The following is a 25,996-nucleotide window of genomic DNA, read 5'->3' as shown; positions in this document are numbered from 1 at the left end:
TGGCTAGAATGCGATCGCCAGTCCTGCTGCTGGATGACGGGCGCCCCCATCAAGCACCCGCAGCGGCGCCGACGCAGAACACGGCAACGTCCAACGACGCCTTGCAACGACGTCCGGATAATCAATATGCGATATCCCAATGCACTTGAGTGAAGTATGGAACGACATCGCCAACTAATCTCTTTATCCGGATTCCTCATGAAATTCTAAAAATATGCGAGGTGTTACCCACAACTTGGTTTCCCTGCCCCAGAATCCGACTCGCCGCCGCCACGACCTTTCTCCGTCGCCTCCATGGACCAACCCCCAGAAATGCCGTCATCGCCGTCTCATTCACACTCGACGTTGCGGCAACCCTCATCTCTGCAACTTCTCCAGGAACAATTGGGACCCAAGAAGTGGGAAAACCCCCTCGTGCCCGAGGCGACACGAGCGAAATTCCGTGATGCCCAACAGCTCGATGTGTTCCAAGTACGCTTTATCATGACGGTGGAAATGCCTCTCTAATCAATCCACGTGACATAGTTTGTCGACACGGAAGGAATGGTGACGGATGCTGACGTACAGACTTTGCTCGATGATGTACCTGCTTCCATCCCACGGAAAGGACCGTCCAACTGATTTTGTTCAATTCTAGGTGGCGGATGTAGACCTTGATTATATCAAGAAGATTTACACGGAGTCGCTGTTGTTTGACAAAGGCGCGATGGCAAGCTTGACCAATTGCTCCATTGAGCCGTTGGACGAATTTGACTCCGTGCTGACATCGTCTCCGGAAACCATCGCGACATGGCGAGCACTAGGATACAATGCGATCAATCGTGGAGAAGTCGCCGCCATGATCTTGGCCGGTGGCCAGGGTACTCGGTTGGGGTTTGACGGCCCGAAAGGTATCTAGCATTCCTCAGTTGATATCACCATGGCGGGGCTTCTCATCGTGTTCGTATTCATTTGTCCCAGGCATGTACGACATTGGTCTGCTGTCGAAGAAGAGCTTGTTCCAACTCTTTGCCGAACGAGTGCTACGCATCCAGAAAAACGCGAAGAAGCACGGACGCATCGCGCATGACCCTGTTGTGCAGCTCTACATCATGACGAGCCGGATGAACCACGACACGACGACAACATTCTTTGAAGAGAACGAGTTCTTCGGACTCAAGGCGTCGCAAGTCACGTTCTTTCCGCAGGGTACTCTCCCGTGTTTGACGAAAACGGGGCACATCATGCTGGAAACTCCCCACAAGATTGCGCGCGCGTCGGATGGAAACGGAGGTACTTGCTTCTTCATCTTGTTGGATTCGATCATCACCAACCTACAGGCGTGTTTACGGCCATGCTAAAGCACAACGTCCTTCAAAAGATGACCCAGGCTAACGTACAGCACCTTCACGTGTTTTCTGTCGACAATGCGCTCAACAAGGTCGCGGACCCAGTGTTCCTCGGCTACTGCATTGACAAGCAAGCGGAGATTGGGAACAAAGTCGTGTGGAAGACTAATCCGGAAGAAAAAGTGGGTGTCGTCGCGAAAAAGGACAACAAGTTTTGTGTCGTTGAATACAGCGAACTCGACGCACAGAACGCGCAACTGGTCGACCAAACGACGGGAAAATTGGTTTACGGCGCCGGTAACATTTGCAACCACTACTTTTCAGTGTACGCGACATCCTCCCTCGTCTTCTCCAGACGATCCACTTCATGAACACTTGGTGTTGTAGGCCTTTCCTCACGCGTACGCTGGCGACGCTGGACTTGCCGTACCACATCGCGATGAAAAACATTCCGTCTGTCTCGCTGCATGACACCACAAGCAAGACCTTTCCCGGTATGAAGTTGGAAGCTTTTATTTTCGACATTTTCGCCGCTGCCACGCAAATGGCGGTGCTGGAAGTTGCTCGAGAAGACGAATTTGCCCCCGTCAAGAATGCCAACGGAAACACGGACAAGGGGTATACGGTGGATTCGCCAGACTCGGCCCGCTACTTGTTGAGCTCCCAAGCCAAGCGTTGGGTTGAAGCGATCGGTACTGATCCTTGCGTCGACGCATTTGATTAATGATAGAGCTTGACATAACATTGCAGGCGGTGACCTCAAATTGCATTTGGTGACCAAAGGTGAGCTTGAAAAGCAAGGCAAGCGCTTGAAGCGATGGTCGAAGCGGTTTGTCGAGTTTGATGCAGCCACAAACTGTATTACGACGTACAAGTCGGAGGAAACCAAGTCGAAGAAAGCCAAAACGTCGTCTGTCGTGAAGTGCGAGCTCGAGGAACATTTAGGCGTGTCGGTGTTGCTCGGCAACGGGAAGGTGCTTAAGCTCAAATGCCCGACCGAAGACGATCAAATCCACTGGAACCAAGTCATCACGGAAGCATTGCAACCCAACATTGCTAACGAACGGTTGTTTGAGGTTCGATTGTACCCAGTTTCTGGCAAATCGACGGTTGTGACACTGCATCCTCGTAGGTGTCGCCGCTCGTGTCATACGAAGGGGAAGGTCTCGAATACCTGAAAGGGCGCCAATTTTCGTTGCCGTGTCACGTGTCGGAGAACTTTGCGCGTCGATTGAGCATGCACGTTCCGTCTTTTGCGTTTGTATCCAACTCGAAGATGAAGAGTATTGTCGCAGATGGCACCGAACTCGTCGTATCAGAAGTTGAAATCGCACCAATTGTGGAGAAAACCCACGACATCATCATCGAGACCAAGTTTGCTGCTGTGACCCCCCTCGACGTTCAGCTTCGCACGAAGGAGCCGGACGCTGTTCCTGGATACGCCGTATCTGGTGTAGTCTCATCTGTGGGCAATGATGTGACCAAATTTAAAGTTGGCGATCGTGTGTGCGCATTGGTCGCCAAGACAGGTTGGAACGAATTTGTCAAAGTGCAAGAGAACGACTGCGTCGCCAAATTGCCGCTGCGCATGCCCCTGTCGTTGGCTGCGCAAGTTCCCGTCACGACATTGATAGCTCAGCATCTCAAACAACACGTTCAATCCGGTGATCGCGTGCTCATTGTGTCACATGGTTATGGCGATATTGGGTACGCTGTGTCCTCACGACGCCACGTTTTGAAATATGATGATTGAATAGATACGTCTTGCCGCAGCTGTGTGCATCTGTCGGGGCGTCGTGGATTGGGATTTGGACCAACCAGCCCGAAAAGTTCGCATTGCTTGACATTCCCGTGGTCTCAAGCGTTGCCGAGGCGCAACAACTGGCCAAAGCGGCAACGAACAGCGACGTGAGCCTGGCAATTGATGTGAGCTTGACCCCGCAAGTCGTGGGGCCTATCAAAACTGTGACCATTCAAAACTTCGTTGGGTCTGTTCCGACCTTCACAGCGGCGGATTTGAGCGGCATGGTCGATCGAATTGCCAGCGACATGTTAAGCTATCCGTCGTCGATGGTAATCGAGAAGCCCTTCGCGTCGGTGGAAATGACCTTGAAGTCGCTGTCGACGAGTGTCTCGCTCCGTGTGAACATCCCCGTCATCCCTCAAACCATCATCTCGAAACTCGAAGAGGCCAAACAAGACCATGTGTTGAAGGTAACAGCAATCTTGACGTGGCGGGTAAGCTCGGGGAATTCTCACATTTCTAGTATAGTTTTACCAAGCAGGCAAGCTCACCAATTCCGAAATCGACCAGTTGATTGAAGATGTACGGCCAAACTCTCCATTGCTTGCAACGACACTGACAATGCCTGCATCCTGTAGTTGGAACATTTGGACTTCGACCACTTGGGCTCGATCTTCCAAACGAGCATGAAGTCGGATGGCGCGCCGTTGACGGGGTCGCTGGAGCCATTAGACTCGACCGATTCCATCAGCACGACCCCCGCAGCTACACTCGCAGCATGGCAAAATATCGGGACGGAAGCTATCCGCCAAGGAAAAGTTGCGGCGTTGGTTCTGTCTGGTGGCCAAGGCACGCGATTGGGCTTTGCTGGCCCGAAAGGCATGTACAACATCGGGTTGCCCTCCGAGAAGAGTTTGTTCCAGCTGTTCAGCGAACGCATTCTTCGCCTTGAAGCGTTGGTTGGCGTCACGGGCAAAATTCCGTTTTACATCATGACGAGTGTCATGAATCATGACACGACCGAAGTCTTTTTCAAGCAACATGAATATTTTGGGCTGCAGGCTTCGCAAGTCATGTTCTTTCCCCAAGGGACGTTGCCATGTTTTACCAAAGACGGTACAATCACTGCCACAAATCAAGCCACTGTACGATGATTCTGTGTTGTTTGGGGCAGGGAAATTGATGCTGGAGAGCGCGGGCAAGCTCGCGACAGCGTCAGACGGCAATGGTGGGGTTTACACGGCATTGGAAAAGAGCGGGGCGCTTGCTCGCATGAAGGAAGAAGGGACTGAGTACCTCCATGTTTTTTCGGTGGACAATGCCATGTGCAAGGTCGCGGACCCGATGTTCATTGGATATTGCATTGAAAAGAATGCCGACTGCGGCAACAAAGTGGTGTGGAAGACTCGCCCAGAAGAAAGCGTCGGCATCGTCGCCAAGCGCGGCGGTCAGTACTGTGTCGTCGAGTACAGTGAAATGGATAAACCAACGAGCGAACTCCGAGACCCCAACACGAACCAACTTCTTTACGGAGCGGCCAACATTTGCAACCACTTTTACACTGTGTACGGCATTAGTTGCACACGAGTGAAAAATTGCTTTTTTACCCGAGGTGCTTTCATAGATCGTTCTTGACCGATGTCGTGCTGCCTCAAATGAGCCTTCAATACCACGTTGCTCACAAGAAAATTCCCATGGCCGACGAAAACGGCGTCACGGTCACGCCAACTGCAAACTCGGGCGTGAAGCTGGAATCGTTTATCTTTGACGTGTTCCCGCTGTCGCAGCGCATGGCTGTACTCAGCTCAAACCGCGAAGATGAGTTTTCCCCTGTCAAGAACGCACCTGGCAACCCTGTCGATTCCCCAGATTCTGCCCGGCAAATGCTCCACGACCAAGCTACTCGTTGGTTGAAGGCCTCCACATCGTACGAGTACCTGGAGATCTCGCCGCTGGTGTCGTATGCCGGGGAAGGCTTGGATGCTTACAGAGCCGATTTGCCATTTGCCCGAGTACTTTGCTTAGACTCGAAGTCTCATCCTGCTAACGCCCACTGTGTACCAACTGTGCTGCGTCATCGTTTGGAAGAATTTAAGCAGCAGCATGTGTTGCACTTCATTGACAGCGGCAAAGTATCGAGGTACCGAATGTAGTCGCCAACGTTAGTGGTTGTCTAGCGCTCCTTTGATAGATACGAAGCTCAATTGCTTCTTCAGGATCTTGCGACAATCGATTTCTACCACCTGAAAGCCAGCTTCGAGCGATCGATGCATGGTTCGGATGGAGTTGACACGACTGGGGCGCTGGCTCCCCTATCGGAAGAGGTCGCGAGTTTGGCGGACTCCAGCGCCGCGGACAAAGACAAGTGGACGCACGTTGGTATGGACGCAATTCGCAATGGCCAAGTCGCCGCTTTGGTCTTGTCGGGAGGTCAAGGCACACGCCTGGGCTTTTCTGGCCCCAAAGGCATGTACAACATTGGTTTGCCGAGTGGAAAATCGCTGTTTGAATTGTTTGCGTTGCGATTGCTCAAGCTACAAAACGAAAGCAGTGGGATCATTCCATGGTTCATCATGACCAGCATGCTCAACCACGAAACGACCGTTGCGTTCTTCGAGAAGAACTTGTACTTCGGCTTGAAGGCAGCACAAGTGATTTTCTTTTCGCAAGGCACACTTCCCTGCCTGACCGTCGAAGGTAAGTTCTGTTTCAGATTCTCAAATCAAAACCGCACTTTAATCATGTGTCGCAAAGGCAAGCTGATGCTGGAAACGCCCAGTAAACTCAGCCGTGCCCCGGACGGCAATGGGGGAATCTATCGAGCCCTCGTCGACTCTGGCGCATTGACCCAAATGGAAACACTCGGCGTCAAGTACTTGCACGTGTTTTCGGTGGACAATGCGATCTGCAAAGTTGCGGACCCAGTCTTCCTTGGTTACTGCATTGCCAAGCAAGCCGATTGCGGCAACAAAGTTGTGTGGAAGTCGCGCCCGGAAGAAAGCGTCGGTGTCGTCGCAAAGCGTGGTGGGCAGTACTGCGTCGTAGAGTACAGTGAAATGGACAAGGCCACAAGCGAGTTGCGACACCCAGACACAAACCAACTGCTCTACGGGGCCGCGAACATTTGCAACCACTTTTATTCCTTGTACGTTTGTGTCGTGGATGTATCTTCCACTAGTATGAATCCTTGGATCGTCTCATGTTGCAATTGCGTGCTACCCAGGGAGTTTTTGCAAAAGTGCTGCCGCGGCGACAACATGAACGTGTACCACGTTGCCCACAAGAAGATTCCATACGTGAGCTTGGAGACCGGCCAACTCGTCGCGCCTTCGTCCAACTCGGGCATCAAATTGGAAGCGTTCATTTTTGACGTCTTCCAGTACGCCACAGCGATGCAGGTACAAGCTATCTTATATTATTCGTGCAATGTATGGGTTCTCATGTGGAAACAACACGCAGGTGTTTGAAGTGACACGGGACGAAGAATTCGCCCCGGTCAAGAATGCCAAGGGCAATGCCGTCGATTCTCCCGACACGGCTTGCGAATTGATTTCAAACGCTGCGAAGAAGTGGATCCTTGCGGCCGGGGGCTCGTTCGACCCTGAAACGTCGGGATTGTGCGAAGTTTTGCCTACCGTGTCGTATGGTGGGGAAGGCCTGAAGGAATTGGTGTTTGCGAACATGAAGCTGCCTCTATTGTTGGACTCGAGCCGACCAAAGGGACGCCGAACGTCATCCGCATCCAACATTCATCCGAGTCGACCGGAAGACAATGCGGCGAACCAGCCCCCCCTCCGCCAGCCATTCTTATCCGACCCAACGTCGACGTCGGTGGGCAACGACCGACCCAAGAATGCCAAGAAAAAGTGCGTGATTCAATAAGGACCAAGCCAACGCGTTTCGTTTATATCTCGCGTGTCACGTTTCCACAACCAACCGACAACTGGACGAATTTCGGAAGACTTTTGCCATGTGTTGTGGGGACGTATTCATGCTGTTAAAACGTCTCGGGCGTTCGTTTAGCGCATGTTTTCTGCGACAGATTGAAAGTTTAAACAGACGTGGTAGACACGTTAATTAGTATAACTTATATCAGGGGGATGGGCCAACAAGCCACATGGTTGTCAGTTCATTTTACAGCCACTGCCCACATGACAATTGTGCACTAGGGGTTTCGCGTTCCATTGACTGCCGCTTGATTGATTACCTCCCCCCGCCGTCCACAACTACGCAATGGACGAGGATGACGCAGTGTTGAAGCGCCGGGAGATCGTGCGCAATAGCATGCGCCGCCACCGGGCCATGAATAACGTGAGTGAATTTAACGAACGAACGAACGCGGGGAACATGACTGGTCGTTGCACGTAGCGAGTCTTGAGTGATCTCCAAGCCCAAGTGGAGTTCTTAGAACGTGTGTACGAAGCAAAGACAGCAACAGCACTTCACAATCGAGACGCTCGCTTTGACAGACTCACAGCATCGACGCAGTTTTTGTTGCATCAAAACGCCATGTTGCTCGAGGCGCTGCGCCGTCGGGCAGCCATGAACCAAGCCTTGCTTCGTACAATCGTACGTGCCCTGCATATTCGATGACGAACGCGCCGTTGTGACACCATTGACGCAGATGCATAGCCCCGGCTCACAGATATGCCGTCCTTGCTCTACGACAACGAGTTCATTCAATCTCACCTTAGCGTCTTCAAGTCAACGTTACTGTCCACAAGCCACCTCCCTCCATCGTCTGCAAGGGTTTCGACCGACGCGGTCGATGGGTGGGAGTCTCAAGTGGTTAAGACCCAGGCGCTGGTCAAGTATTCATCTGTCAAAGTATGCCGCAACATGGCTGCGCCGACCGACGTCGTGTGGCGGGAGATGTGGACCAAATATTGCAACGTCCAGGTAATTGCACGAATGGGGAACGTATCTCGATGCCGGGTACGTTTGGGTTGAGTTTTGTACGCGTCATGGCATCATTGGGGCACTCTTGTGCCATTAGATCGTTCGACTTGTGGACATGGACACCGTGGCGTTTGAAGCAGTCTTGGTGGACCAAGCGACAGGCCGCACCATTCCCCGAATCCTGGTTCTCCATCGATTTCAACATGGATCGGCCTCGTACATCGGACGTGTCGTCTTGGATAAAGCAGCCATTGGACGTGGTCCGCCTGTGTACCACATCAATTTGTTGGGGTTGGAGGGACAGTCGACGCAAGGGGAGATGCGCGTGACGAGCAAGGGAGTCATTTCGCTCGACCTGGTCCACCCGCTTTACGCTCAAGCTGTCCTGGCACAAAATGCTCTGCACTTGCGGACGTACGAAAGCAATGCCCTGCATGATCCAGACGCAACCACCTATTAAACCATTGAACCTCCCACCGTTGCAAATTTTCCATGACTTAGCGACGACGCGATCTCATCCAAGTATACAAATGCTTATGGCCAGAGGAATGTGTCCATTTGCACACATGACTACATCACACGAGTCCGCCACCGTAGTAGCTGTCGAACGACTTATGGTAATGAAAATTGTCGTTCCTTCGCTGTCCCATCAACGTAGTCCAAGGCCCACCAGAAAGGTTCGTCCTAAGGCACGCAGGCGATCGAGTCGTCCGTCCACTTTATGTCACCACACAGTTGGCCAAGGATTCAAGTGCACGTCATGGATGAAAGCTGTGCTGAGTGTTGGGATTTTCTACGTCGCCAGCATGTGCTACCACCAAGAATTATAGCATATAGCACTGGCACACTGGTATTAACATGGACTCAAGACATTGGAGATGGCGCATGGAAGGGTAACCCTTGACAATACGTCGTCCATTCCAATTGTGTTGCTCTCGACTGAACCATCGGCGATAGAATGTCCAGGCACTCGGCGACGCAAGCAATCAAATCGTCGTAGTAGTGGAGAGAGTCAGATGCCCGTCCTTCGTCAAGCCACTTGTGCATCGTACGCAGCACGCAGTGGCGTTTCTGCCAAAAATGTTCACGGACGAAGTCTTCAAAGGCCACGGGGGGGCTCTTCATTGCCCCAGTCCACGCATATCGAATGGTTGCCAATCGAAGTGGTTCTAGTCCGCCATTTGGATTGGTGCGCACTCCCCGAGGCAGTTGATCTGGGGACGAAGCCCACTGCCGCTCCCGACCAGGCTCGTTGAAATACGGCAACTCAGCCCCCAGAATTGCGCCCTGAATCGATACAAGCACTTGCAAAATCGTCGACGTAACAACATTCCACGGGTCCCCAGACCACGTCCCCAGAAGCGAGAGACATACTTTACCACAGTCGTACAAGTTTGGACTGAACCGAACAGTCCCTCCTCCTGTCGTCATGAATCGGACTGCCGGCGGACCCTGCGGGTAATTGGGCGGCACGACGACGAGGAAATGAAAGCAACCAGTATCGTATGGAGTGTTGCTTGGTCCCGTGATAACCACCGACAAATGGTGGGGATGCGTTTCGTCGACACGGACTGCAATCATAGAGCCTTCGTGCAGCGGGAGATTCTCTGCCAACACGAGGAGTTCTTGGTTCAGCCGGCCCATCGAGCCGGGTAGAACAGTCGTCGAAGTAGTGGTTTGTCCCACACAGTCAAAGTATGAGGCGTCAAACTGGTGCGAACCAAACTTCATTGGGTCAAGCGCTTGTTCGTAGGCTCCAGTGATGACTGGTGTGACCTTGTCCGATCGTACGAACTTGATTTCGAGGATCAACTGGGAAAAAGTCTTCGACACAGGATGATCAGGTGGAAACTCCGACACGACCGTGAAAAATGAGCTCAAACACGTCTGAATTGGAAGAGACCTGCCGGCCGCGACCGATCGGAGAAAGCACGTGGCGTCGAAAAATGGATGGTTGTGCAGGTACACAATGATGGCAACGAGAGCGGCGCAGAGGTCCAATTGTTGAACTACGTGTTCCAGCGTTGGGTCGTACAACCACTGCTCAATAATGACGGAGAACCGAGGGTGCAGAATGTGACCCTTGACCTCGTCGAAATACAATGCTGACACGTTCATCTTGGTGCAAGCTTGTACGAGAGCCAGCCACAATTGTAGCACGTGAGTTGCAAGGATGGTGCCGACAGTGCGAGGTATCTCTGGGGGCGCGTCGTTGGTGCTCTCGTGTTTGTTTTTCCACATCTTTTCATTCGAGTGCAAGTAAAATGGTTTCCACAAGTGTCCGTTGTTTCTGTCTATGCTCGGTTGCACCATTGCCACTGGGGCATTCTTGACAGTCTCGGATCGCTTCTCTGGCGTAGCTTGCTCACTAGGTTGCAGCAATAGACTGTCCAGGAGACCCATGAGCAGTTCAAACAAGAACAGGTCCTTCAGACACTTGACGAACGCTGCCGGACGCTTGCAGCACTTGAGTTCATGGCAGTATGATTGGAGGTCGTCGATGGATGCTCGAGTTTCAGGCGACAGCCTCTCGTCCGTCTTGCTCGCGATTATAGCGGTGTAGAACGTCGACGTCAGAATCTCGTCCATCGTGTGCGCGCCGCTCGACCAGTTGGGAAATGATGCCAACGGCGAATGAAAGTTGCTCTGGACGAACGTCAATCTTTTTTGTTTTTTCGCAACATTATTGGCTGAATTTTCTTCAAGACTTTCGCAATACACTGTATCCTGCCAGCTTAAACCCCCGAAACCCCGAACAGAGTAACTTCAACAAAGTATGGCATACAAACACAAAGCATATTGACAACAAAGTTGCACCTTGGCAAAGGTCCGTGACAGCACGCGAATGACAATGCACAAACCCCGGAACTAGCGTCATGCGTTATTTGGAGTTGGATATGTAGTCTCTGGTGGTTGGGGGACGGCTTTTCGAGAACCATGCTTTTCGTCATCCATTTTGTCATCCACAGGTGACCTTTTACCGTCAGGTAGTTCTCCATCCCAAGCCGCCAGCTATTTGATCAGAATAATTTGACCAATTTCTTTGAGCAGCCATATCTTTGATGTGGGCGAATGGTCGTGCGCAGATTTTGCGGCTGGACGACCCCACAAGCATGACGTGCCGTCTCGATGGCTTCTTGATGATGATTCTGACTGAGGACACCCTTCATAACACTCCCACATCCCTCTTCGGACGCGTTTGGCTGAATGCTAGACACATCACGCTCAGCCATTTGTGCAGTATTGGACATTGGTCGGGAAAGTATCGCTGTGCCCCCGAGTATACAATACTTTTCTTGGGCCGTGTTCAAAGAGACCACCCTGCACTTCAACTTGAATGGCGCCAAATTTTCCTATCCACATGCAAATTTAGTGTTGACTGCTTCGCACAGCCACATCCTTCCATTGATTCTCTACGTATGTTTCATGACGGTACCCAACGTTGTGGCACGAGACGATGCGCATGGAGAGGCCCGGAGGACTGGCGGCCGTACCTCTTGCGGCCATGCCCATGAAGGTGACGACGACGCGCCCATGCATACTGCGAACTTCGATTTCTCTGGTGCCCGCGCATTTCGTTTCGGCGCCACTTTAAGCCAATTGGACGTCTAGGAATTCGAGCCGTATATGAGAATTTGTATGCGGTCGAGACCATTCGAAGTTACGGTGATCGTAGTTTGGTAGATTTTGTTTGGGAGATGGATGAACCCGCCGACTCCGCACCGCAGCGGCTAGACTCGCCGCGGCCGCCGTCTCGAAGTGAAGAGACATTGAACGGTGCAGTGAAGTTAGGCTTTAAAAACCCCACCATTGCCGATATGCAAACTGATGCAGCAGTGGATTCGACAACAGTGACGATCACCTACGGCACTGCAGAGTCGTCATTCCATCAAGGACGTGAGGACCTCAGCGACGTGTACTTTCTTGTGGCAGACTTTCTTCGACGAGGAACACCATGCTCCAAAGCTGCCTCGGCATTCGAAGAGGAACTTCATTCTATGGGACTCCTTCGGACGACCGTGAATTGGCAAGGACATGAACAGCCAGCAACGTACACAGACCTACGTCTTCGACATCGACGCCTCCCTCCAACACAGCTCGTGTCGATTCTACGCAAAAGCGCAGAGGGTAAAACCAACAGTCTTATGCGTCGTCAAGATGTAGTGGTGTCCACAATTGAAGAGCGCCGCAGTGCCTTGGACACTTTGATTCAACTTTGGCGCAACATCCGATCGAACGAGCGGAAGGTCCGCAATGTCACGTTGCTGCTGGAGAAGATAAAGCTTCGCAAGCAGCACCTGTCAGAGCCAGATGAAGTGGACCTTGTGGCGGAGCATCGTGGGGCCAAGCAGTTGATCGAACTGAAGGCACAGTTGGAGCGTGATTCCAACACAAGTCGGTCGGTGTGGCAACGCGTGGAATCGTGGGGATTGCCGCGTCCTGTAACGTCGGTGACCTCCAAGACCAATTATTTCCGCCACTTGCGCCAGCGCAATGTCGTTGGACAATCCCACCGCCACCCTCATGCTCGTTCAACGTCGCTGGTTCCATTGCAGTCAACGCCGCCAACGTTTCTCTATAGTCGCTACCGGAAGCTCAAGTCGTTGAGTGGCCATTTGCAACTTCCTGTTTTTTGCGTCACCTATGACAAGAGCGGCAACTACATTATCACGGGTTCCGACGATCGCCTCGTAAAGATTTGGTCGGCACACACAGGAGAACTGCTGTACACGCTCCACGGGCACGTCGGCAACATCACAGACATGGACATTCATCCGTCGAATGGATTACTCGTGACGTCATCGGACGACAAAACTGCCAGAGTATGGGAAATCGCGACTGGGTTCTCCATCGCTGTCTTGGTGGGCCACACAAGGTACACCGTTCTTTCTGAACGTACTCTTCTCTTTGAATGCAACATGCTTTTCTAGTGACGTGAACACGAGCCGCTTTCACCCCGTGGAAAACGTCGTCGTCACGGCGTCGGACGACGGCACGTGCTGCATGTTTCGAATTCCCAATGTCGACGGCCCGACAGAGTTAGAAACTAAGACTGAAACAGTCCAACGCCTCTTCAAGCAGCAAGCCTACTGCCGCAACATCAAACCATTTGTGGTGCTCAATCACACGAACTCACGACTGAGTCGATCGAGCAAAGTGGTGTCCCTAGCAATCAGGTTTGAAGAAACAAAACCACTGGAGGCTTGATGGGAGCGACGATACCGACATTTGTTTTGTTTTGATCTAGTCCTAGTGGCGATGTCGTAGTGACCGGTAGCCATGACGGCATGGGGCGGGCTTGGCGTATTCTACAGTTTTTGACGGAACCGACACCTCAAGTGGCGGACTTTACAACGAATACTGACGAAGTGGATGCTGTCGTGAATTCAATACCTCATCAAGTTGAAGTGTCCACGGCGAACTTCGTGGTCCAACAACGCGTAGTCGAAGCCCCAGAGGCCCCAGGAGTGGTTAATCCCCACTGGGCAAACAGCACCATTGTCACCGAACCGATAGCTGTTATGGAGGGCCATACCCAGTCCATCACGACTCTATTGTTCAACCGACGTGGCGATGCAATCGCGACGGCATCTATGAAGGATGGTATGTGTGAATGATGCTACTGCGAAGTGCATCGTTCCAGCCGAGACCTGATGGAAAACGATGTAGGTACGTCAAGGCTATGGAGATGGTCCACGAAATCTCCATACGAGAAAGTCAGCCATACCATCTTGCGCGGACCCGAAATGTTGCTTTCGACTCGTCGAGCGAAGTCAGAGTTGTCGACAGACCAACTTATTTGGACATCTGACGATTCGAAACTGGTCACGCTCCACAGTCGCAAGCCCGAAGTGACTGGCAAGTGGTGCCAAGCCCTCCGCGTGTGGGACCCAGTTGCGTGCATGCCCCTCCGAACTCTCTCCCACGACACCCATGGCCACGCGAATGCTGTCTTTGCCATGGACAGTCATCCCACGGACGCTCGTATCCTGCTCACTGCTGGGTATGATGGTCGGATCTTGATTTGGGACATTGAAGTCGGTCGCATCCTGCGTTTCTTTCAAAACTGGGAGTCGCCGATCAACATGGATGGGTGTGCTATTTTGGACGTGAGTTTCTCCCCTGAAGGCGATTCGTTCGCAGCCACAGATCGAGCGGGTCGCTTACTTCTATTTGGCACTGGATCCGGTGATGCATTCCAGGGTACCCCAACGGAGCAGTACTTTTCGAATGACTACGCTCCCATCGATCTTGACATTCATCTGAACGTGGCCGACCGAGCGACGCAAGTGCAGCCGCAATTGCTCCCGCGATCAGTTCTTATGGACATGGGGCGCAACGTGTACACCCACCAGCCGGTGCATCTCATGCAGCCTTTGAGCGTCCAGGAATACCAAGCCAATTTAGAACTCCGTCAAAAGCAAACGAGTGAAACTCCTTACTTCAACAGCGTCGTCGACCAAGATGCTCAAGAACCGTTCGTCGATGCCAACTTTGTCGATGAACCTCTAGAGCGACCGCTGGTCCATCGACCGACTTTTGTTAATGCGTATCGATTGAATGGCGAAGCGGTTAAAGCATCAGAACTGCGCCGTCGCCGACAGCGACAAGCATCAACGGAAGACCCTACTGAACGCGACACATCTGTGTTGAACGACGTGTTACCATCTAGCGAAGATGATGACGAGGATTTTCAAGTGAACGATGCCGCGCAGGTGGAAGAGGAAGATGAGGTCGGTACAACCCTGTCGCTGAAACAAAGCATGAATCCTGCCGTAGGACGACGATATGGACGACGATGACGAAGACTGCAGCGACGACGACTTGGACCACGAGGTTGTGCTGGATGGAAATGGTATAATCGCCGCTGGGATACGAAGGGACGTGGATTTTGACATCGTACGATTGTAGGTTCCCGTGCACTTCGCAGCCAACGGCGTAGAACTCGGCAAAGTGACAATGAAGACGACAAGGATGACGATGTTGGACCAACAAGGAGACGTCGTCGTGTTCGTGTTGCGCGGAATCAAGTTGTCGACGATGATGATGAAACAAAGGAAGATCCACCATTATCGCCTCCCTTCGATGGGACTGTGGCGGACGTCCGCGAAGAAGACTTGGTCGTGGAATCATCTGAAGGCGTCACCGTGTTGGGTAATCAGCGTGACAAGTTCGACGAAACCAAAACGTACTCTCAAATGTTCACGCAAAAGTCGTCGATTGTATGTGGATTCTGTGGTCGAGGCGACCAAGGCGGAATGTTCGCTCTGCCAGGAGCCCTCATGGGAGACTTTGCCTTAGTGAATGGGGCCCAGCGAGTGTTTGTGCATGACCAATGCGCTATCAGCTCCCCGCTGAGTTTCTTCCACGACGGATCATGGTACAATGTTGCGAAGGAGCTTCGTCGCGGCCGATTGCTCAAGTGTTTTCACTGCGGTCAAAAGGGCGCCACGATCGGATGTAACACTGAGTCATGCAAGGTCACAATTCATCTGCCGTGCGGCATGGTTCACGGGTACAACGTGGACCAAGTGCAATACTATTGCAAATCCCACGCTGCCAAGTCCGGTGTGCCATCCTCGACCTCGTCCTCAATTTCACCAGAGAGTTTCATTCGACGAATGGGCCATCAATACGACCGTTTATACTGTCAGCAAAGTGCCGTGTCGAACGAACTGGCACTGATTCCTCAAGTTGGCGACACGTTGATGTATTGCCCTCAAGGTCATGAAGTCTTTCTGCGTTCGTTTCCATCCAAGTTCCAAGCGGCGTACAAGAGCCTGCCCAAACCATTTGCAGTGTTGCAATGCCACGTTCTCGACATTCAGTACACATTCCCTCCCGTGGATCTCTACCCCCAGCAAAACCGCATTGTGATGGAGTTGATCATGGACGTCGTGGGGCTCCCGAGTGTTTATTTTCGCAACGAAGACGACCAACCAAGTGTGGACGTGCTGGATTTCGGATCGTTTGTGCCTGTGAACAACTTGTTTGTACGAGACGAGTCCGAGGCCCGACGGAAGTGGCGATTCCGTCTTCAGCACCAACCTTCGGAGTGCGCAGAATTCCTCCTACTCGAGCAAAAGTACCTCAGTGGCTTCCAAGCTCCAAGATGGAAGGTCGGCGCCACTGTGCAGATGGCATACCACACAATGGATGATCACGGAATGATCCAAAACACTCAAATGGACACTGGCAAGATCCTTGAACTGTCTCCGCTTGACCCAGCCATGACATCTCCGTGGGAGTGTATCGTGGTCCAGTGGGAGAACGAAGACACGCCGTGTCGAGTGAGCCCGTGGGAACTCGAGTCTGACCAAACTAACTTTGCCCCACCGGCGATTCCGAACCGGCCAGCGTTGCTACAAGGTCTCATGTCAATCCGGCAGCTCTCGGTCGCCGCTGGCTTCAACGAAGCCGTCCCCACGTCCACACCCGACTACCACATCACGATTGCAAACCCCATGGACCTGAGTTTAATCTGTCAGCGCGTTGAGTCCAACTATTTCCGACATGTGGACGCGCTGTTGGCCGACGTCAAGCTCATGGTGCGCAACTGCGAAACGTACAACGTCGAGAGCAGTCTTATCGCCCAAAACGCCCGCAGCGTTCTCACAAACGTCACGACGATACTGAATCAGTTGTTTCCCTACCACCCATGGTTGCCAGTGCTGTCACATGAAAATGCCCAGCTTGACGGTGGCATGGAGATCAAAGCGTCCGCTGGTGCAAGTAGCACTGTGCCGCCGTTCGTTGCGACGCAAGATGTGCAACCATCGCGGCATCGCCCTTTGAAGCGTGAGTTGGACAGTCAATACAGCACCAACAAACGAACCACTGCAGAACGTGAGTTGCGCGTCATGCAAACGATGCGACTTCCTATGGCGCAACGGGAAGCGTTTCTAAACGTTGTTGCAAAAGGCAAGCTGGTCGAGTGCCTCACCCAAGTCCACACTCACGCCCAAGCCGAAGACCAGTACTTGATATTTGCCCAGCCTGTCACGGACGACATTGCGCCGGGGTATTCCGCCATAATCACCCGTCCGATGGACTTTGCCACGATCAAGGCGAAAATCCCACAATATCCAACGCTCTCGGCGTATTATGTAAGTTGGCCACCTTTTTCATCTTCAGACTTGAGTTTCTGACGCGAGAGCCGCCGACGTAGGACGACTACATGCTGGTCATGGAAAACGCTATGACGTACAATCAGCCGGGGACACTCGTGTTTGCAGAGGCCAAGCGGATGAAAGCTGTCTTGGCCAAGTGCTTTGGACGAGTGTTGGGGGGTCAAAAAGGAAAAGGTAAAGCCAAAGCTCGTAGACGGTACAGCGATGACGACGACGACTCGGCGGAATCGAGCGAGTCGAGTGATGACGAAGTCGACGAGGACGGTGACGAGAGCGAAGAAGAGGCGTCATCGACGAGCGAGAGCGAGGATGACGACGACGACGAAGACGACGACGACGATGGAGGACGACAGCGGCGGAAACCAATGCCACCCACCCAACGACACAGGTGAAAACCGAGACCATTGCCACCACCAACGGTTTAGTCGTGTAAATAGACAAGGAACAGACTGCTGTGACTACTTTTGTTAGAGTGCCATCGCAAGTTCCCATCGTTGGGACAGCCATCACGACTCACTGAAATCATCGACGAATGATGTCCTAAACTTTCATGGTCTGTCGAGTAGATCGACTAGACGTGGCGACCAGGTCGCCATGGGGAGCGCGAGGGAGGAGCTACCCCTCATTTCCACGATTGACACACAAGGTAAATAAGTCCCACGGCATCTCCATGCGTGCAACATATGTACCCGACCCGCCGCTCTGCGATGCATGCCTTGCCTGCGTATCAACTTCCGTGAAACCAGCCTGCGTTTCATCGGCATGTGCTCGACGCATGACTCATGCAGCCCGGCCGCCGTCGACGCGGCTCAGCATTGCCGTCCAGTCGTCGTGGAGACGGCACGTCTCTGCAGTACGCACTCGAATGAGCTCGCCAGCCGATGGCATTTCTTCCGTCCGCGGTACAAGTTTCAATTTCAAATCTTACTGCTCGAAATGAAAGTATTAGTTCTCGGAGGATATTGAATGCAAACATGGAGGCATCACAGTAACCCACGTGCACCGACCAAGTTGTCCGAAGCGAACATGCGACTATGGCGTGTGGAGGATCAGGTGTATCCACCAACTGTTTTAAGGAAAGCGCTGGGCACACGACCTATATTCCCATCGTCGTCGTTCGTCGTTCGTGGCGCTTCTTGCCGCAATGTACGGCACCATCCAAGACGAAAGCAAACCGCTCAAGGACGCCGCCGCTCGTCATGGTTCTCGCGTTGGCTTTCCCACGTTCTGGCGAGGAAAGTGGGCCGTCTTGACCGCCGCGGCCTTGGTTGTGTTGGGATTATCCCAAACGTCGACGAGTGCACCGCTGGCGTCGACGCGATTTTGTGACTCGACGGCGCAATCGTCAGGGTACATCAAATTGCCCAACAAGCAAGACGGCCACTACTTCTACTGGTTCTTCGAATCCCGAAGCAACCCTGACACCGATCCGTTGGTGCTGTGGCTCACAGGCGGTCCCGGTGGGTCGAGTCTCTTGGCCCTGCTGACCGAAAATGGTCCGTGCACCATTGCTGACGACGACATCACGACAATTGGAAACCCGTACTCGTGGACCACCCGTGCCAACGTGATTTGGGTCGATCAACCGATCGGGACTGGGTTTTCGTACGGCACGGCGGATGACGCAGACCACAACTCGACACAAGTCGGCGAAAACATGTATTTCTTTCTCCAGCGCTGGCTCAAGCAGCACCCAAAATTTGCCAACCACCGGTTCTTCCTCACTGGTGAGAGCTACGCTGGTCATTACGTCCCTGCCGTTGCGACGGCGCTCCTCAAAACCGCCCCTTCGCCCGGTGACGTTCACATTCAGTTGGAAGGCGTGGCCATCGGCAACGGCTTGACAAGTCCTCTCATTCAGGTAGACGTCCTTCACCCCTGTCTCTCCTGCGTCCGGCACTTCTAAACCTTCTGTGCCCAGATGCAACACCAAATCGACATGATCCGGGACAACTCGTACGGGAAAGTGCTCTTGAACGGGTCCGACTACACCACGTACCAAAACAGCGTGTCGACCATTGTGCATCTCATCGAGGAGTGTTATGCCCACAACGACACGGCTTGCACCGACGCGACGGTCCTGTGGCTGCCCACGATAGTCCAGCCCCTCCTCACAATTTCAAAAGTCAATCAGTACGATCTGCGCGAGTCTCTTGGGGATGGCCATGAAAACCCAGCCGCGGCGAAGCAACCGACCGGCGGCCTCTTGTCCAAGGAATCGCTCAAAACGATTGGGAACCCGCACGCCCATGCCTTTCTAAACAACCCCGTCGTCCAAGCCTACCTCAACATCCCGCATTACATGCCATGGACGGAGATCTCGCAGGACGTATTCGGTCGCTTCTCGGTGGATTTTTTCCAAAACCGCGATGGCGATGTCGCGTACTTGCTCGAGCACAAGATCCGCGTCCTGATTTACGCAGGCGACGCCGATTTGGTTTGCAACTGGAAGGGCAACCTGGCGTGGACGACAGCGCTGTCTTGGAGCGGCGCGAAGGCTTTCAACGCGGCCAAGGAAGAGCCGTTCGTTGTCCGTGGAGTCGCGAAAGGCACGCTGCAAGCCGCCGGCAACTTTGCCTTCCTTCGTGTGTTCGACGCTGGTCACATGGTGCCCGAAAATCAACCTGAAGCTTCCCTCGCAATGCTGAACCGGTTCCTGGCCAACGCACCGTTGCATCGCGACTAAGAAGAACGCGATGTTTGGCTGCTCTGAGGCGCATTATCGTTCACTTGTAGTTGAAACAAAATGACCTGCAACATGATGCAGGCGACACCTTTGCCGTCTCCATCCATCACGTCCTTGAGAATTGAACGCTAGACTACCATCGTGATGTTCATTCCCCGGTTAACGCCTGCTAGCAGAGGGATGGACCTCAAGTGTTTGTGGCGATCAAGGTAGGGTACCGAGCTCGCGAGACACCCTCCAAATACGCGACGATGTGGTCATGCTTGTATTTCTTGGCTCGTTCGATCGCTTTCGCCGTGAACCCCTCGTGTCGGTACGTGTGGAGGAACTTCACCACGTCGACATAACCATTGCTGGCTGCCGCGTCGATCGCCATCACGGAGCAGCCCTCCGTTCGATGCGTGTGCAAGAACTCGACAACGTCCAGATGCCCTTGACCAGCTGCAAAGTCCATGGCCAAGAAAGTCCCGCCTTCTGGTCGATGGAAATGGAGAAACGATACCACATGCAAGTGGCCTCGCAGCGCGGCAAAGTCCATCGCGTCCGTGGTGCATCCAGTGATGCTGCTGTGGTGCAACCACTCGAGAATCGCCAGTTGTCCGTGGGCCGCAGCGCAGTCCATGGTGTACCGCGTCACGATTTGTCGTCCGAGACACTGAATCCACCTTTGAACTAGCGGTAGCGATCCTTGGACCACTGCGTGATGCAGCGGAAACGCTTTGTCCGTGGCATCATCGACAAAGTACTCGTCCAGCGCCAATTCGATGGCTTCCCCTGGGACGCGGCACATAGTTTGCTGTCGTCGGGCATCGAATCGGGTGCGAATCCGACTGCATGCGCGGTGGCTTGGCCGTAGATCTTCGTAAAGCCCAGACTGAAATGCTTGCACTGATGGCAAGATGTCGATGCTGAGGAGTACATTGCGTGCAGCGGTCGACGCCATTGTCTTCAGGAGGGCGAACCCAGACTGACCGAGCAGGATGCTCCCATGACATTCGAGCAGCCGTCGGAAAACACGTCGGATACGCAACGTCAAGATGTTGGCACCGGGGTTGATCCTTGGTGCTTTGTCGGGCTGCTGTCCCCGTCACGAGTTGCTGCATCAAGGAGGCAAAGGAAAGGCGACCAAGATGCCTAGTGTACATTGCTCACATACCCAGGACGTGAAGTGCTAGTTGCAACCGACTCGCCACAAGTTGTCTCGATCCTACATAACCACGGACACCGTGCATGATCGTGGCACTCCATACAAGGGCAGCAGGTCATCGGTGTGTACATGTGGGTGGCTCAAGGGCTTCGCCCCATTTCTCCCCTGGCAAACCTCCTGACCATGATGAATCGAGATTGTCCTTTGAAAAAACGCCCATCGTTTCGGGATCCTTCGAAAGGGCGCCGTGTTGTTCGATCCATTCCCGCGTCGAACGGCTTCGGTGGACCACGGCGGCCACTCACTTCCAAGACTTAGCCAAGCAAGGACAGGATGGCATCGCATGCACTTCTTGGCGGGGTGCAGCCCCCTCCACCCAACGTACGCGACGAAACGATCCATTTGATCTCGCTGGCGGCGCCCATGGTACGACAAAGACCATGTGTAGCCGAGCTGAGCTGTGTTGTAGATGTTGAATTTCATGATGGAATCGATGTATGCCCCGATCAGCGTCGGTCTTGTTGGCCATCTTGGCAAACCAGACACGAAGCCATTCGTCGATGGCGTCACGATGGGATGCATTTACATGATGGTGACAACGCATGCGGTCGGACTTGGCTTGGGAAGTGCATTAGACACGCTTGCTACTCAAGCGCACGGCGCAGGCAACTACAAGAAGATGGGGGTGTACTTGGAGAGCGCCATGCTTGGCACTGCCCTGGTACGTATGCATGTGCCGTTCGCACCCGCCCTTCACGACCCCCGCATGTGCAGGCGTACATCCCGACCGCGGCCGCCAACTGGTACTGTCAAGACATTTTAACGATGTGCGGGATCAACACAGTCGTGGCAAATTTGGCGGGGCAGTTCGTTCGCTACTCGACGTTTGCGATGCCGTTTTACTTTCTCTACGACCTCATTCGTAAGATGCTCCAGGCGCACGACATCGTGGCCCCCATGCTGCCCATGGCTATCGTGAGCAACGGCTTACACGTTGGGCTCGGGCTTTACTTGACTCAAGTGCAAAAGCTCGGCTACCACGGCGTTTTAATCTCGGGGGGACTCAGCCACGTCGCGTACCCCCTGATGCAGCTTGCCTACTTGACGTGCATCAACCCCGTGCACCACACGTGGAAACTCCAGTGGAATCTTCGGTCCGCGATCGCGCACCTGCCGGAGTTTTTCGAGTTTGGCCTTCCTGGCATGGCTACCATGTTGATTGAAAACGGCGCGTTTGGAATCCTCGGGTTCATGGCAGGGGAGCTGCCGCACAGTTTGCTACTCATCGCCGTCAACTCGGTAGGAAACGATGGAAATTGTTTGCCTCGACTGCATCCTCTGAAGACTGACGGGGCCGTGTCCTCTGCAGGTCCTGCTCCAAACCATCACCACGGCCTTCATCATGTACATTGGATTCTCCGTGGCGACAACTGTCCGCATGGGGAACGCGATCGGAGCCAACCAACTCGATCACGCGCGATGCATTATGCGGGTATCCCTCGTCGTCACGACGCTCTGCCTTGCTCTGACCACGGGGGGGCTCTTCCTGTGGAGGCATGACGTTCCGTCGTTGTATGTCAACGACGCCCAAGTGTGCGAGTACGTGCTGAGTGTGCGCAGCCCCAAACCTGACATGACACACGTAGCCGCGCAGCAACCGCGTTGGTGTTTGTGCTGCCATTGCACGCATCCGATTCGTTCAATGCGGTGTGGCAAGCCATGCTACAAGCTGTCGGCAAACCGTCCCATGCTGCCTACGTGAATGCTGTAGCGTACTACATCATTGGGTTGCCCCTGGCGGGTTTTCTTGCCTTTAGTTTGCACTGGTCACTCGAGGGCCTCTGGGCTGGGCTTACAATCGGGTCCTTTTGTGCATGTGGAGCGTACACTGTCATCATGGCTCGGTTATCGTGGAGGGAAGTCCTCGAAGAAGCGAATGCCCGAACTGCCGACGATGGCGACACCAAGATGACCACGTCATGGACCGCTCCTCCTCTCGCGACGGACGGATGCGAGACGCCCATTGTGCTGTACACGTAACTACCACAGCAGCACCATCTCGCTGGCACGTGTAGCGTTTGCTTAATGCACATTTATGGTGTCGTCCGATGTGAATGGGACGACTTTCAAAGGACCTGATCTGCGCCATGCATACAACTCGTTTCCGTCTCGGTTGCACGATGAGTGACAGACGATCCTTGCAGTTCACATTGACGAAGGCAAAGAAGGCTTCGACGGCTTGTTGATCGAAACAATTGAATGGATGGCCTCCCGGAATTGGATGAGTTGTGTGAACAGCCATGGCGCGAGATGAAACCGTGGCCAGTCTGCTGAAGAGGCGTCGCCGTATAAAAGGAGGACCCAGATGGCATCCAGCGCGCACCTTAGTGAAGTGGCTGTGCCATTGAGTTCATGGGGAGAAGCTGGTCACATGAACAAGCTAGCGCTTCCAATGGTAAGACCTCGTACTTCCCTGGTTGACCTGAACCAGGGTAGACGGACAATTTTTCCATCGAAGCGCTGTACGCGCCGATTAGTATCGGACTCATGGGCCACCTCGGTGCGGCCGATACAAAGGTGTGTGCCGATGGAGCCACTATGGGAAGCATCTACATGATTGTGACGACGAATGCAGTGGGTATTGGATTCGGCAGCGCCCTCGACACGCTTGCAACCCAAGCGCCGGCAACTACAAAACGATGGGCGTGTACTTTCAAAGCGCAGTGCTGGGTACAGCTCTGGTACGTCGTCGACGTATAGTTATGTAGCCAAATTGACCTCGCTAGGTGTACCTTTCGTTGGTGCTGCTCAACCTGTACTGCAAACCAGTTCTTGCGGCGCTCGGGTTCATGCGGTCGTGGCAGACTTTGCGAGTCAGTTCGTGTGGTACTCGACGCTAGTCATGCCGTTCTACTTTCTCTACGACTTGATCCGAAAGATGCTCCAGGCCCACGACATCGTGGCCCCATGACCGTCTTCAGCAATGCGCTGCACGTTGGTCTCGGTCTCTACTTTACACAGATCCTAAACATCGGCTTTGAAGGAGCTGTGCTTGCGGGATGTCTGAGCGAAGCCGCGCATCCGTTCATGCAAATCTTCTACCTCCTCTGCATCAACCTGTCAACGCCGCCGTGACAATAGTAATGGTCGCCGAGGCGAGCCTCCGATGCACTCGGTCGTTGTCGAAGTGGCGAAATTGGCATCGTCCTTCTTAGCCAATGAATGTTTTCAAAAGGACTTTTTTCAGACGATTTAAACCAATGAAATTTGCTCTTCGAATTGAATTGCGGACTTCGGACGGGATTCACCAACCTCCACGAACGGATGCATCGTGCCAACGCATTTGCGGCGGCCTTCCAGCCCGCCCTCGCGGAGAAGTTGAATGCGTTCCTACGCTCCTCCCGCTCAGCGGCTCTCTCCAACACGTTCCATCAACTCCACGTGGTTATTGGAAACGAAGCCTGCGATGCAGACTCCATGGTGAGCAGCTTGATTTATGCATTCTTTCGAGGTCATAGCCATGAGATCTCCACGGGCAGCACCGACCCTCCACGAACAGTCTACTTGCCTGTCATGAGCGTCGACCGTGATCAGTTTCGACTGCGATGTGAGACCAATGCTCTTTTCGATGCCGCCCACATCGACGTCGATGCTCTTGTGTTCCAAAACGAAATCGACCTTCCCGCGATTCACGCCACACAACAACTGAAGCTGACGTTGACTGACCATAACAAACTCAAACGGGGGTACTCTTCCCTTGAATCTGCCGTGGTATGTGCGATCTCTTGATCTTGACATTCCACGATTTACCCTTCTTTGTGCAGACATCCATCCTGGACCACCACGAGGACCTGGGCAGCCATGAACAAGTGACGGGTTCCCATCGGCGCATTGCGTTTGAGAAGACGGAGCGCGGTGGCAACGTGCTCGCAGGCTCGTGCTGCACGCTGATCGCCGAGGAGATCATAGCATCGGGGACGGCAATCGACCCGTTAGTTGCAACGCTTCTTGTGGCCGTCATTCTTCTGGACAACATGAACATGGATCCAAAGATGAAAAAAGGGACGCCACGGGACGTTGCCATGGTCGACGCCCTCCTTCCGCACGCGTTGATCGAGCGCACACCACTCTACGACTGGCTCGTGCTGGAGAAGTACAATCCGGCCAACTGGGCCGCATTTTCGTTTGGGAACTGCCTCCAGTACGATTACAAGCAATTCGAATCGGCGGGTGTGTCGTATGGGTGCAGTTCGATTCTGGTTGATTTGCCGTCGTTTTGGGCGGCGGGCGGCGGAGGCACCTCTGCCCTGGCCTTGCTCGAGAGTCATCGCGTGTCGCAGGAGTTGGCGTTTGTCGTCGTTCAGTCCATGATCCACTCGGGCCCTCGGCGCCAGCTCCTCGTATATGCCAAGGACCCCGACTTGCATGCGGCACTCAAGGCGCATCTGGACAATGTCGGTGTGTTGCAACTTGCCCCGCTTGACGTGCACTCAGGTGTGCACGCATTCGAGCAGCACAACGTTGCGCTGTCTCGCAAGCAACTCGTCCCGCTGTTGGACGCATTTCTCAAGCAATTGCCGTCTCCATTGTAGTCGCGAGTATTTTGAATCGTGTGGTTCGTGGTCACGTAATAGCAACGATTCGCACACAGCCAGGGGCACTTGAATGTCTCGAACGCCATGCATCCTCGCCATCCTGCTTCTCTGTCGAGTGAGCGATCGAGAGTGAAGAATAGAAACGCTGCCATGTCAACCTTGTCGTCGTCACGGTATTGTAACAACGATGCGCATCCGAGTTAACGTGATCCATCCCCCGCTTCGACCCTCCTGTTACACGTGGATCAGCGCGACCTCTATCCATACCATCAGTAAGCCAGGGACTACATGACGTGCTTGCGGTACGTGATTAGGAGCTTCGAATGTACACGTGTCAGCGGCATGCATCACCCACACACACCGCCACGACTGCCATGCGCTCACGGCGCCAACGTTGGTGCATTCAGTTCACGCAATTCAAATAGTATTCAACGCTTCACTTAGATAATGTATGCCACGGAATTGA

At 53.5% G+C, this 25,996-nt stretch overlaps 9 protein-coding genes across 13 annotated transcripts; 7 read left to right on the top strand and 2 right to left on the bottom strand.

Annotated features, from left to right (window-relative positions):
- The first annotated feature begins 3 nt into the window (after positions 1 to 3).
- H310_06277 (hypothetical protein) lies at positions 4 to 7,192 on the top strand. Its single transcript, XM_008871278.1, has 17 exons — positions 4 to 471; positions 526 to 582; positions 638 to 890; positions 961 to 1,272; positions 1,320 to 1,653; positions 1,716 to 2,020; positions 2,079 to 2,404; positions 2,461 to 3,035; positions 3,086 to 3,542; positions 3,601 to 3,654; positions 3,711 to 4,188; positions 4,247 to 4,637; positions 4,697 to 5,212; positions 5,264 to 5,769; positions 5,827 to 6,217; positions 6,296 to 6,470; positions 6,532 to 7,192. The coding sequence occupies exons 1-17, from the start codon at positions 295 to 297 to the stop codon at positions 6,952 to 6,954; spliced, it is 5,730 nt and encodes a 1,909-aa protein (XP_008869500.1). The 5' UTR covers positions 4 to 294; the 3' UTR covers positions 6,955 to 7,192.
- Positions 7,193 to 7,213: 21 nt separating this feature from the next.
- On the top strand, positions 7,214 to 8,620 carry H310_06276. Of its 2 annotated transcripts, none has more exons than XM_008871277.1 (4): positions 7,214 to 7,383; positions 7,441 to 7,641; positions 7,705 to 7,971; positions 8,069 to 8,620. In XM_008871277.1, exons 1-4 carry the CDS (start codon positions 7,306 to 7,308, stop codon positions 8,429 to 8,431), a joined length of 909 nt encoding a protein of 302 aa, XP_008869499.1. In that variant the 5' UTR covers positions 7,214 to 7,305; the 3' UTR covers positions 8,432 to 8,620. The 2 variants fall into 2 exon arrangements, with proteins under 2 accessions (XP_008869499.1, XP_008869498.1); XM_008871276.1 differs by having other exon boundaries at positions 7,705 to 8,007.
- A 186-nt stretch (positions 8,621 to 8,806) lies between these two features.
- Positions 8,807 to 10,596, bottom strand: H310_06275 (hypothetical protein). Its single transcript, XM_008871275.1, has one exon. It carries the CDS (start codon positions 10,558 to 10,560, stop codon positions 8,836 to 8,838), a length of 1,725 nt encoding a protein of 574 aa, XP_008869497.1. The 5' UTR covers positions 10,561 to 10,596; the 3' UTR covers positions 8,807 to 8,835.
- A 1,070-nt stretch (positions 10,597 to 11,666) lies between these two features.
- On the top strand, positions 11,667 to 17,625 carry H310_06274 (hypothetical protein). 4 transcript variants are annotated; one of them, XM_008871272.1, is made up of 8 exons: positions 11,667 to 12,847; positions 12,903 to 13,148; positions 13,220 to 13,575; positions 13,642 to 14,705; positions 14,752 to 14,827; positions 14,884 to 16,818; positions 16,894 to 17,078; positions 17,141 to 17,625. In XM_008871272.1, the coding sequence occupies exons 1-8, from the start codon at positions 11,670 to 11,672 to the stop codon at positions 17,492 to 17,494; spliced, it is 5,394 nt and encodes a 1,797-aa protein (XP_008869494.1). In that variant the 5' UTR covers positions 11,667 to 11,669; the 3' UTR covers positions 17,495 to 17,625. The 4 variants fall into 4 exon arrangements, with proteins under 4 accessions (XP_008869494.1, XP_008869493.1, XP_008869495.1 ...); XM_008871271.1 differs by having other exon boundaries at positions 14,884 to 17,078; XM_008871273.1 differs by having other exon boundaries at positions 12,903 to 13,575; positions 14,884 to 17,078.
- A 569-nt stretch (positions 17,626 to 18,194) lies between these two features.
- On the top strand, positions 18,195 to 19,959 carry H310_06273 (hypothetical protein). The gene is made up of 2 exons (XM_008871270.1): positions 18,195 to 18,963; positions 19,024 to 19,959. Exons 1-2 carry the CDS (start codon positions 18,247 to 18,249, stop codon positions 19,786 to 19,788), a joined length of 1,482 nt encoding a protein of 493 aa, XP_008869492.1. The 5' UTR covers positions 18,195 to 18,246; the 3' UTR covers positions 19,789 to 19,959.
- On the bottom strand, positions 19,923 to 21,140 carry H310_06272 (hypothetical protein). Its single transcript, XM_008871269.1, has 2 exons — positions 21,065 to 21,140; positions 19,923 to 20,995 (listed from the first exon to the last, which is right to left on the bottom strand). The coding sequence occupies exon 2, from the start codon at positions 20,729 to 20,731 to the stop codon at positions 19,976 to 19,978; it is 756 nt and encodes a 251-aa protein (XP_008869491.1). The 5' UTR covers positions 20,732 to 20,995; positions 21,065 to 21,140; the 3' UTR covers positions 19,923 to 19,975.
- Positions 21,141 to 21,171: 31 nt separating this feature from the next.
- Positions 21,172 to 23,070, top strand: H310_06271 (hypothetical protein). Its single transcript, XM_008871268.1, has 5 exons — positions 21,172 to 21,361; positions 21,405 to 21,656; positions 21,710 to 22,234; positions 22,305 to 22,534; positions 22,582 to 23,070. Exons 1-5 carry the CDS (start codon positions 21,269 to 21,271, stop codon positions 22,973 to 22,975), a joined length of 1,494 nt encoding a protein of 497 aa, XP_008869490.1. The 5' UTR covers positions 21,172 to 21,268; the 3' UTR covers positions 22,976 to 23,070.
- Positions 23,071 to 23,300: 230 nt separating this feature from the next.
- H310_06270 (hypothetical protein) lies at positions 23,301 to 24,002 on the top strand (the record flags this gene model as incomplete). Its single annotated transcript, XM_008871267.1, has 6 exons — positions 23,301 to 23,390; positions 23,432 to 23,512; positions 23,590 to 23,676; positions 23,722 to 23,821; positions 23,883 to 23,929; positions 23,979 to 24,002. 6 exons carry the CDS (start codon positions 23,301 to 23,303, stop codon positions 24,000 to 24,002), a joined length of 429 nt encoding a protein of 142 aa, XP_008869489.1.
- A 221-nt stretch (positions 24,003 to 24,223) lies between these two features.
- H310_06269 (hypothetical protein) lies at positions 24,224 to 25,585 on the top strand. The gene is made up of 2 exons (XM_008871266.1): positions 24,224 to 24,706; positions 24,760 to 25,585. Exons 1-2 carry the CDS (start codon positions 24,260 to 24,262, stop codon positions 25,525 to 25,527), a joined length of 1,215 nt encoding a protein of 404 aa, XP_008869488.1. The 5' UTR covers positions 24,224 to 24,259; the 3' UTR covers positions 25,528 to 25,585.
- The last annotated feature ends 411 nt before the right edge of the window (positions 25,586 to 25,996 follow it).

Source organism: Aphanomyces invadans (assembly GCF_000520115.1).
Source record: "Aphanomyces invadans strain NJM9701 unplaced genomic scaffold supercont1.11, whole genome shotgun sequence".
Lineage (NCBI taxonomy): Eukaryota > Oomycota > Saprolegniomycetes > Saprolegniales > Verrucalvaceae > Aphanomyces > Aphanomyces invadans.
Note: the sequence above shows the minus strand (reverse complement) of the source record. Positions and strands in the feature narration are given on the sequence as shown.